We start from the raw sequence: 12,304 nt of genomic DNA, 5'->3' as shown, positions 1-12,304 counted from the left end.
TTAACTAAGAACCGTCTTAGAAAGTATCATTTCTAAGACTTTCTAAGACGGTCTTAGATAATAACCGTCCTAGAAAATTTAATGATGGTTAAAAAACAACTGTTATAGAATAGTCAAATTTTCTAAGACGGTTGTTTGGTAGCAACCATCTTAGAAAGTTTGACTATTCTATGACAGTTGTTTTTTAATCGTCGTTAAATGTCTTAACTTTCAACGATGTTGAATATAAAGGCAGGTTATAACTATCGTTGAATGCCTCTATTAATCGTCGTTAAAGGCCTTTTTTGCAGTAGTGATGGAGACACTGGAATGGAGTAACCACATACTTTGTTGTCTTATAGGCACTATTGACATGGGGTTGTTTTATTCAAATGTTTCAAAATCATATCTAACTGATTATGCAGATGCAAGTTATTTGTCAGATCATCATAATGGTAGATCATAGACAAGATATTTGTTTACATGTGATGACACAACCATTTCATGGTGATCTGTGAAGCAAACCATAACTGCAACATCATCTAATCATGCATATATTTTAGCATTACAAGAGGCAAGTCGCAAATGTGTTTGGTTGAGATTTGTAATTCAACATGTGTGAGAAACTTGTGGTTTATCTTCAATAAAAATGACATTAACGATCATATGTGAAGACAATGATGCATGTATCACTCAATGTGATTAGAACAAAGCATATGCTACCAAAATTATTCTTCATTTATAATCTAAAAAATAATGATGACATAAATGTTCAACGACTTTGTTCGTGTAAAAATCTAGTAGATCTCTTTACAAAGTCATTGCCAAGGAAGATGTTTGAGCAACTAGATCACAAGTTGTTGGACTTCATCGTCTAAAAGATTATTTTCTGCATGAGAGGGAGAAATAAATACGTTTTGCACTCTTTTTTCATTTGTCATGGTTTTGTCCCATTAGGTTTTTCAGGCAAGGTTTTTAATGAGGCAAGTGATAATGTACTCTTTTTTCTTCACTAGACTTTTAACCCACTAGGTTATTCCAAGTAAGATTTTTACAAGGCAATCCTAGAATAATGGACATCCAAGGGGGGGTGTAATAAATAATCTTTGTGGATGTCCATATCTTCCTTTATTTGTTATTATCTATATTTATTTGTATTTATCTTTTATAACTCCTGAGTTACCTTTTGTATCTATAAATAGACTACTCCTTTTGGAATGATACACACACATATCATTCTCTCTAAACTTTTTTCTCCTATACTTTCTCTCTATTATTCTCCTTTGAATCATATTATATTTAACAGTTTGTACTTAGTATCATTTCTCCTAGACATTGATTACATCGTGCACACTTGAACACAACATGGTCCTATGCATACAGGAACACATATTTTAACCATAGTTCTAAAATTTGGACTGACTCGGTTCGTTCAACTGTGAATTAGAGGTTTGATCGGGTTGGGTTGCTCATCATATCAGGCATGCAACTAATCTAGTCTAGCCCAGTGTGACCTAGTCAGTTCTATGGTTAAATCGATGACATGTAAACATGGCAATAGGACCTGCACCTGTGGACACCTGCTTGAACCCACCTCGATTTTGACAGGAAAAAACCGAGTTGACCGAGTTTGGGTTTGGAATCGGGTTTTCCCCGATTCTTAAATTCGAGGGAGGGGGCATTTTTGGTATTGCAGATAACCGCCCCGCCCCCGCCTCTATATATATATATATATATTATAAGAAACCCTAATTTATTTCTCTGATTTCCTCAGATCAGTCGCACTCACTCACGATTAGGAAAGCCTTCTTGCCGCAACATCTTTCATCTCGCTTCCCGCTGCTACGCCACGCCGCCTCTTGTACCGTCTTCTTGCTCGCGTGCCACACATATACTCATCATGCTGCCCCTGCTTGTGCACTACATAGGTACAATTAGTGTTTTGTGAAATGGTTTTCTTATGGAAGCCACAAAATGGAAAAAGTAAGTCTAGTGTGTGATTTTTACTATTTAATCTTTGTTTTTTTTCTTGAAAAGGCCATTTTAATATTTGTTAATAACGTCAGTGTGTGGTTTAATTTAATGGTTCTGTAACTTAATTTAGGAAAAAGTAAGATCAGGTGCCTTTATCCTAACAAGAGTACGCTTCTAAAATCAGTTGAAAATGTGACTGGTCGACCTATAAATTTTTTTAGTTTTTTAACATTTTATTTAGTGTAATATACTTTCATACGGTTTGAGTGTTTGATTTATTCAATGTAATATACTTTGATGAAAATTAGAAAACATGAACTCTATTTTTGAGGTATAAATGTTAATCCACTCGTAGCATCCTAGTTGCAATATTTCTGAAGTATTTATGCAAAGATGTTAACTACTAGTATTAGATTAGAAAACAATATGATTTGAAATGTATTGCTTTTGGATTTACCATTTGAACACTGACTGGGAAAACTAAATTACTGAATGTATAGTTATTCATAGTGAAATTGTTAGGATTTCAAATTAGAATTCAAATTATGAATAGTAATATTATTAACAAACTTTTAAAATATAGGATTGGTCCCTTGGAAGTTGAGAAATAGATGGATTAATTGCATAAAAATTACAAAGAAAATATAGTTTTTAGTTGAACATATTTTTTGAGAAGGCCACACTTGTACATATATGCTTGTTATGCCTTATATCTTAATGGGTTTGTTGGTGGTATTCAATCCCTTCTTTTGTTTCACTAGAATTTAACATAAATAGAATATGCATCTCAAACTATATAGGTTTAAATAATTGTAGTTCTCATGGGTTTGGTTTAAGTCCCATGATTTTTTATATATCTCTTTTTTGGCATGCTGCAAATGATGCTTCGGGTGCCAACCTGACTGGGATCACTCTGCTATTGTGATGCCTCTTCATGTCATCCATTTTCTTAAAAAAACATTAACAAGTGGTAGAAAATCAAAGAAGTCGTGAATATAATGAATGATTTATCAGGGATATCACCGAACTGAACTTGGTATATTTGAAGGTTCAAGCCTATGATGCTTGAAGATTTAAACGACTAAGTGATGGTTTAGTAGCACTCTTTAAGTTAGGGTGTATTTTTGCTTCTTGAATGTGTTGCCATTAGATCTTAACAAAGTAGCGTGTAATTGCTATAGTTGTGTTAAACTAGTTAATTAATTTAACTAGTTAATTAATCAGTTAGTAAATTCTTAGAAAGCCTATGATGCTTGATTTGTTTATAGATAATTCTTAGAAAGTATGTTTGAATTTAACTAGTTAATTAATCATTTAGTAAATTAATTAATTAATTAATTTGTTTGTTGTAGTTGTGTTAAACTAGTTAATTAATTTGTTTATAGATAATTCTTAGAAAGTATGTTTGAATTTAACTAGTTAATTAATCAGTTAGTAAATTAATTAATTATTTAATATGTTTGTTGCAGTTGTGTTAATCTAGTTAATTAATTTGTCTTCTTTTTTTACTGCTTCTAAAGAAATGGCAGATCAAGCAAGTGGACATCAAGATTGGTCCTGACTATACTCCTTCACCTTTTCTTGGTCCTAGCTATACTTCTTTACCTTTTCCTGGTCCTAGTTATACTCCTTCACCTTTTGTTGGTCATGCCCCTTCAACAACACCAAATGAATCCATTCCATCACCCAAAGCAGAAAAAACAATTGATAATTTGGAGGGAACAACACAAACAGGAACAAGTAGGCTTAAAAGTGAGATTTGGAAGCATTTTCAAAAGGTCAAAGTAAATGGACAAGACAAGAACGAATGCAATTATTGCTCAAAACTATTGGGAGGAAAATCAAAGAATGGAATAACACACCTATGGGGGCATAAACAAATTTGTATTCAATACAAGGTTGCCATGAGAGGGAGTACAGGGCACGCATTTCTTGTGCCTAAGGTCGTCCATGGAAAGCAAGAGTTGGGTACAAGAACTTATGGTGCAGATAACACAAGGATAGAGCTTGCAAATGCAATTATTATGCATGAGTATCCACTTTCCATTGTGGATCATGTTGGTTTTAGGAGATACTCAACAGCTTTACAACCTATCTTTCAAGATTCTTGTAGAAACACTATCAAAAGAGAAATATTCAGAATTTATCAAGAAGAGAGATCAATAACTTTGAAGTTATTAGATAGTCTTCAAGGAAGAATTGACATCACATCAGACATGTGGACTACGAGCAATCTGAAAAGGGGTTATATGACTATCACTGCTCATTATTGTGGAAGCAATGTCTTCCAAGATTATTTTGATGATGCCAAAGAATCAAGAGTCAAACAAGTTTCAAGAATCAAGATCAAGATTCAAGAATAATCAAGATCAAGATTCAAGATTCAAGAATAATCAAGATCAAGATTCAAGTAAAGAATCAAGACTCAAGATTCAAGAATCAAGAGAAGACTCAATCAAGATAAGTATTAAAAGAGTTTTTCAAAACATTGAATAGCACAAGAATTTTTCAAAAAGAAAAATATTTTACCAAAGAGTTTTACTCTCTGGTAATCGATTACCAGAAGGCAGTAATCGATTACCAATAGCCAACATTGTTTTCAAAACTGATTTACAAAGTTGTAATTGATTACCATAACCATGTAATCGATTACCAATGTTTTAAAACGTTAGATTTCAAATTTCAAGAGTCATAACTTGTGATAAAACTTTTTTAAATTATTTCAAACTTGTGTAATCAATTACACAATACTTGTAATCGATTACCAGTGTTTCTAAACGTTTTGATTTTCAAATTTAAACATGAAGAGTCACATCTATTGATGTGTAATCGATTACACTATGCTAGTAATCGATTACCAGTGACTGATTTCGAAAAATAAATTACCAAAAGTCACAATTCTTAAAGTGACTTGTTTCTGAAGAATTTTTCAAAAGTCACAACCTTTAAGTGACTAGTTTTCAAAAGAGTCACAACTTTTAAAGTGACTAGTTTTCAAAAGAGTCTTCTTCTTCCCTACACTTTTTAATTTCCGCTGTGTACTTTTATTTCCGCTTTACATTTGTCTAAGTTATTGTTTTTGTTCTTTACTTCCTCATAACTTAGTAGTAAAGCCTAATTGAATCTAGTAATATTAAGAAGGATAATTTTTTAATTAGTCAAGACACATTAATAATTAATTCAATCCCCCCCTTCTTAATTATTCCGAGGCCACTTGATCCAACAATTATATATAGATACCTTTTGGAACTTAAAAGTCAAATTTTGAGGTATATTAAAAATTTTGAATTATTTTTATATTATTGTTGAATTGTTGCATTATAAAATTGTTGTATTATTTATATATTATTTGCACTTTTTGTATGATTGAATTATTTTATATTATTTTAGGTTCATTTATGTTCCCGCTCCTCACTCAAGTAAAAAGCTTTGTAATGTGTTAGTTGGATTGGAACATTGATACAAAGTTGTCCACTATCACTCTGGATAATTATAGCACAAATGACAAAATAATTGACAAAATTAAAGATAAATTGCACTTAGGAAGTTTATTAAGGGATGAGACTTTACTTCATGTGTGTTGTTGTGCACACATATTGAACTTGATTGTAAAAGATAGGTTGGAAATTGTAAAAGATGGGATAGAGAAGATTAGGGATAGTGTAGCATTTTGGATAGCCACACCAAAAAGAAAGGAAAAATTTGAGGAGACAACAAAACAATTAAGGATCTCATGCACTAAGAGTTTGGTTTTAGATTGTCTAACTAGGTGGAACTCAACTTATAAAATGCTTCAAATTGCTATATAATATGAAGTTGTGTTCACTCGGTTGAAGCAGCGGGAGTCCCAATTGTTTACCAAGTTCTTCACAATGGCAATTTGCCAAGGATGTTTGTGGGAGGTTGCAAGTGTTTAATGTTGTAACGAAAATATTTTCTGCTACTAAACAACCAACAACTAACATGTACTTTTCAAAGATTTGTGAGATCAACTTGGCAATCAAACACTAGGTCATTTCTCCTAATTCATAAAATGGCAAAAAAGATGATGATCAAATTTGATAAATATTGGGTTGTGATTCATGATATAATGGGAGTTGCTACTGTTTTGGATCCAAGGTATAAAATGGATTTGTTGCAATATTATTATGAAAAATTGTACGAACATGATTGTTTTGCTCAAGTTAGTAAGATTAGACAGTTGTGTTATGACTTGGTTTCTGATTATCAATTCAAGATGAATGGTGACTCCTTCCATAGATCTCCAATACCTGAAGATGGTAATGTTGAAGGTGATGAGTTGTGTGAATTTGATAAGTAAATTTCGAGGGAAATAAGGGCCAAAAATTCTCATGCTAAGATAGATTTTGATCATTATTTATAAGAGGATGTTTTACCAAGATCCACTGGTTTTAATATTTTGTGGTGATGGAGGTCAAATGGTCTCAAGTATCCAACACTTCAAGCTATTGCAAAGGATGTCTTAGTTATTCCTGTATCAACAGTAGCTTATGAATATGCTTTTAGTATCGGTGGCTAGATTTTAAGTCCTCATTGTAGTCGACTTCATTGGACTACTTTAGAGGCATTGATATGCACTAGAAGTTGGTTATTGAGTATTGAAATTGATTGTAAAATGTCTTGAATACTTAGTTTAATTAACCTATTAAATAACTATTTATTTCTAATTTAATAACTAATTAATTACATTATGTTATATTTGATACAAGTATTTTGAAATCTAAAATTCTTGCACAAAGTGAAACTTTGGTTAATGAGATAGCTTCAGATGATGAAGGTATATGCCATATAAGAATGTAAATTTTTAAATGATTAATTTCTTCTTTATATTAAAATTTTGGTTTATGGTTTATACAGGTGATAATGCAAGTGATATGATGGGAAGTGTCCTTACTATCTAGTTGGAGGAATGAATACATGTACTTCCATTGATTGAAGAATTAGAAGTGTAGCTAGTTTTATTTTAGAGGAATGAACACTACATCTAATGTTGGAATTTTATTCTAGTTACATACATTTGAGACTTGTTTGAATCTTGTGTGGAATATTTGAAACTTATTTTGAATGTTTAAAACTTATGTTAATTTTTTGTTATTGATAATTATATCTTTTATGTTGTGATTGGTATCCACAATTATCACTTTGATTTATGTCATTGTTGTCCAAAATTGTATTTATGCTATGATTGTTGTTTACATATAAATTTTTAACAGGATATTTTAATTGTATTTCGAGGGTGGGACGAGACGAGGAAAAATCGACCCCCAATGGGTGCGAGGGGTAAATTTTTAACCCCGTCGGTTTTAGAAGGCGGGGGTGGTTATGAGATTTGAGGACAAGGACGGGATAAACAAAAACCTCCACTGAGTGTCCTTGTTGCCATGTTTAGTGACCCGATTTGTTGAACCAGTAAAGCGGTTTGGCTAAACTAGTTAAACCAAAATTAGTTATTTTTTAAAAAATGTAAAATTTAATGAAAATTAAAAAAATGTGATACATTCAAAAATTGAGTCAAAGATCTAAAATTTATTTAGGATCAATTTACTACCAAACTATCATGATTAATTATTAGACTTATAACACAATTAATATTTATATTTTATGTTTTTTTATATAGGTTAATGCAATTCAACTATTAAACTAGTGATTCCACTAGTGATCAATTCAACTAGTGACCCATCTCAGTATCAATGGTTAGTTGAATTTTTAAACTATGATTTTAACGGCTCTACAGGATTTAACATTTACATAATTTTTTACATAAAAGAAAAAATGTCCTTTGGACGAAAAAGAGAATACACAGCATGGAGCCACGTGGAGCCAATGAGAACCCCAACTCCCTTATCCCACATCACAAATCCAATCTAATTCTACCACCAATCATTCACCTCCAAATGCAATATCCACAGCCATCCACATTTTCATTGCCACATCACCCACCCCACATCTAAAGCCACTTCCAAGTCCACCACACACAACACTTTGCCTACTTACCTGCTACTTACTACTATAGTGTCTGATTCACAGGCCAGAGGGCAAAGATTTTGAGCACAATGGCCTCGACACAATGCTTTTTGCACCACCACGCCCTCACCACTCCAGCTAGAGCTTCAACACAGCGCCTAGTTGTGAGCACCAAACCAAACCACATTGTTTGCAAGGCAGCACAGAAGCAGGTTACTGTCCAAGAGGGTGAGGACACTACTACTGGCCTTGTCTCTCGCAGGTTGGCCCTCACTGTGCTCATTGGTGCTGCTGCTGTTGGCTCTAAGGTGGCACCTGCTGATGCAGCCTATGGAGAAGCTGGTATTTTACCCTTTTGCCCCTTCTTTAGATGACCAACTGATGATTGTCATGCATGACTCATATTCATTCAGAACCTCAATCGTGCAGAAAATTGAGGTCAAATATGGCTAATATGGCTGCAACTTTTGTTTTGGAATGCAAAATTTGAAAAACCTTGGTATTAACATTTAGAATTGAGATGAAATTTACAGATTTGTTGTAGAGAGAATGTCTTTTAACTGATCTGAATGGTGTTGAATGGTTCTTGTGGGATAAGGCTTTGTTGTTATTGTTGTTCGTTTAAAGAGAGAATGCACAACTTGATTCTGCAGATAAAATCAGAAAAAAATACTTGTTAAAACTTATGTGAATTCTATAAGTTTACGAATTGAAGCCACCTAATTGGAAATGCATATATTTAGTGGGACCCACATAAATTTCATCTGATGATGTTAGAAAGGGTGTTGCAAGTATTTCTCTTGAACTAAGTAGTCAGTGAAGCTAGTGTTTAGAATTCTTAAGGAAATCAGACTTTCTTGGGTGTCATGAAAGTTCTCGGAGAGCCCAAATAACTGCAATACATTGGTTTCTAATTGAAATGCTTCTAGTAGTGTCTGACTCTCTGCACAGTTTACTGCTAGTTTTGTGCATATTCTATTCTTGCATGTTAGAGTTGAAAGATGAAAAAAGTAGAGTGATCATTGTGCCAAACCGAGAAATTTGCATAGGTTTAGATAGCGTTTCAATAGTGGCTTTTATTGCCCTTAAGCTTTGAAGCACAAGGCCACTCAAACATATTGCAGAAATTATAATTGAAAGAATGAGGTTGGCGAGAATTAGATTTTTTTTTTATAACTTGATTATATAGAATCTCTGATACTATATCAATGAACCAACTTTCTCAAAAATTTATACAGTCAAGTGAAGGCGAAAGAATGGTTTTTTATCTCAAAACTTTTGGGTACTTCGAAAATTAGAACTTTTTTATTATTGTTTTTTTTTTTTTGCAGCCAATGTGTTTGGAAAACCAAAGACAAACACAGACTTCCTTTCATACAATGGGAATGGATTCAAACTCTCAATTCCCTCAAAGTGGAACCCAAGCAAAGAGGTTGAGTACCCAGGTCAGGTTCTTAGATATGAGGACAATTTTGATTCAACCAGCAATGTTGCTGTCATGGTCACTGCAACTGACAAGAAGTCCATCACTGACTATGGTTCACCTGAGGAATTCCTATCTCAGGTAAAGTTATTATAAATTTTATCTTGTTTTCTGATTGATAAGGAAGGTTCGTAATATAAACCAGCGTGTGTACAATACTTTCAAGAATATGGCTATGAAGTTTAAAGATAATGACAGCAGTTGCTGGCTGAAATTCAAGATTTGGTTTTTTTCCTTTTGTAGGTGGATTACTTGCTTGGAAAACAAGCCTTCTTTGGCCAAACTGATGCTGAGGTAATTAATTCAGAATTTATGAGTAGCATTATGAGATACATTTTCAAACTTACAATTGTCTGCTTTCTTTTTTCATTTTTGGCAAATGCAGTTAAGAGTAAAATGTATTTAAGGTTCCTCAAGAATTGGTCAAAATTAGTTTTTGTTACTACATTTTAAAAACTGAGGTTTTAGTCATTGAATTTCTGAAATGTGGTGGATTTTGTCCTTGACCCTATACTTCATTTTGACTTGACGAGGGACTAAATGTTGCTAAATGTCATGTGTAGTAGCGATTTTATCCCAAAAATTACGTTTTTCTGACAAATTCTATAACTTTTGAGTTTGACCGTCGAGAATGCACCAAATATTCCTGCATATCCTAACAGCTTCGGAACTTTAATTTCTCAGGGTGGTTTTGATTCCAATGCTGTGGCAACTGCAAATATCTTGGAGAGTTCAACGCCTGTCGTTGATGGGAAACAGTACTACAGTTTGACTGTGTTGACAAGGACAGCTGATGGAGATGAAGGTGGCAAGCACCAGCTGATTACAGCAACAGTGAAAGATGGCAAACTATACATTTGCAAGGCTCAAGCTGGAGACAAGAGGTGGTTTAAGGGAGCGAGAAGATTTGTGGAGAGCACAGCAAGTTCTTTCAGTGTTGCCTAAGAACTTAATTAGTGGAGTGCTATTCTGCATGTAAATCATCTTGAAGGGGTGTGTATGTCTTGAATTATGTGGCCCCTTTTTGTCCACAAGTTTCATTATTTGAGGCTGTTGGTTGGAGTAAGCACTTCGATTCTTAATTTTTCATGTCTTCTAAGGACTTACCCTCCTCTCTTGTCCCCCTTTTTCTCTCTTTGATTAAGCATTTTAAGTTCCTATAAGCCATTAAGAAGCATTATGTTTATAAAGGGCTCAAGGGTCCTTTTGCAAAGTGCTTGAATATTTTGTAATAAATTTTTTATTTTTAAAAATTTTATTTTATTAAGGGGCAAATGCTATCCTAAGGGATATAGCTATCTTCCATGAAAATTGAGCAGCAGTAATTAGGTTGCATAATCACATGGCAGCTAATAAGTACAAAGTAGGTGTTAACACGTCTCACATGGAATAAAATGGGTTAAAATACAATCTTAGTCCTATATGTTTTTATATTATATTCAATTTGGTTATTTATGTTTTAAAATGTTAAATCTAGTTTTTAATGTTTTCAAACTGAGTCAAAATAATTATTTTGAAATAATGATTATCTTTTATTTAAAATGTTTTCAAAGTTCAAAAATTCATTGTTAGAATTTGTGCAAGAGTATCAAATAATTTAACTAACACAATGATAAATAAGTTATCGTTCCCCATAGGAACTTGTGTAATAAATGGGTAATTTCTAGTAAATTAAATAGGCTAAGAGAATTGAGAAATTTAGTAACCAAAATAAAAGATAATTGCATAAAAATTAATGAGTTTAAGGAAAGAAACTTGGTTTCGGAATTTAATCAAATACTTGGTGTGTGTAGTGAATTGGAGTATGATCAATGAGAGAAATCACTATTGTTTAACTTTATTGGACTTCATAACATGAAACCATTACGAATTCCTATTCAATTTAAATTAAACTTATATTATCATCAACACTCAATTTTATCTTAACTTTAATTCCTTAAGTGAAAAGACCTAAATCTTTTAATTATGTTAGCATAACCAAACAATCTGCATTAAGAAAAAAAGTTTATTGATGCCCAAACTTTTTTACCTTATCTCTAGGCATAAAATTATTGGGTGTTCTCTCCGGTTTGCAATTCAAAAGAATTTTCCAATTGCAATTGAATAAATATAATCATGCAAAAGAGTAAGACAAAAGCAAACATTAGGTATAGAAGAACAATAATAATGTTTTTTTTATATAGAAACAAGGTAACAATTACATGAAAGTATGACCAATTATATTAAACTCCAACGAAAGAGAAGAATTTAGTTGCTCATAGCCATGGGGGATAAGCTTTTGATGGAGGAATAATGGACAATGAATCCAAGCACATCCAAAGACATCACATCTATCTTAGAACTCTTGTCTCTCTTTCACGCACAAAATTTGTGACCCTAAGCTAGAGCCTAAAATCTCTATTTAAAGCTCTGGGCCAATAAGGGTTCAAGCCCTAAAGAACACAAAATGAGAAATTTGGACTTAATTCTTGCAAGAATCTGATGCATAGTGTTGCAACCTATCCTTCGGCGGGAGTGTGGGCAAAAAGCCAAAGGGCGTTCGTCTCCAAGGGAGAAAAATGAGTGGAGTCACCACCAATGTTTATTCGAGGAAAGTGTTAGAAAAACCAAAAAAGACGAAGGTCTGCAAATTTTGAAAATAAGGGTTCGGGAGTTGTTTACACATGGGGAAGGTATTAGCATCCCACGCGCCCGTCACAAGGAACAACAGCCTTTAATCGAGTGTGCAAAACATGACTTCAAAATTGTGTATTTCCCCTTTTTATATTTTTTTATATTTTTTTTGGGGTCGACAAGGGTGTTGCCCTTACTCCTACGTATCCTCAGGTGCGATGAGGAATTTAGACCTACGTAGTTCTTTAAGTCTGAAAGTTTGTGTGTTAA

The 12,304-nt window shown here is 33.1% G+C and overlaps 1 protein-coding gene across 1 annotated transcript; it reads left to right on the top strand.

Annotated features, from left to right (window-relative positions):
* Positions 1-7,865: 7,865 nt before the first annotated feature.
* On the top strand, positions 7,866-10,688 carry LOC114396463 (oxygen-evolving enhancer protein 2, chloroplastic-like). Its single transcript, XM_028358444.1, has 4 exons — positions 7,866-8,280; positions 9,270-9,502; positions 9,665-9,715; positions 10,106-10,688. Exons 1-4 carry the CDS (start codon positions 8,028-8,030, stop codon positions 10,364-10,366), a joined length of 798 nt encoding a protein of 265 aa, XP_028214245.1. The 5' UTR covers positions 7,866-8,027; the 3' UTR covers positions 10,367-10,688.
* Positions 10,689-12,304: the final 1,616 nt, after the last annotated feature.

The sequence above is a fragment of the Glycine soja genome, chromosome 18, assembly GCF_004193775.1.
Source record: "Glycine soja cultivar W05 chromosome 18, ASM419377v2, whole genome shotgun sequence".
In the NCBI taxonomy this organism is placed as follows: domain Eukaryota; kingdom Viridiplantae; phylum Streptophyta; class Magnoliopsida; order Fabales; family Fabaceae; genus Glycine; species Glycine soja.
This window is presented reverse-complemented; position numbering and strand designations above follow the sequence as displayed.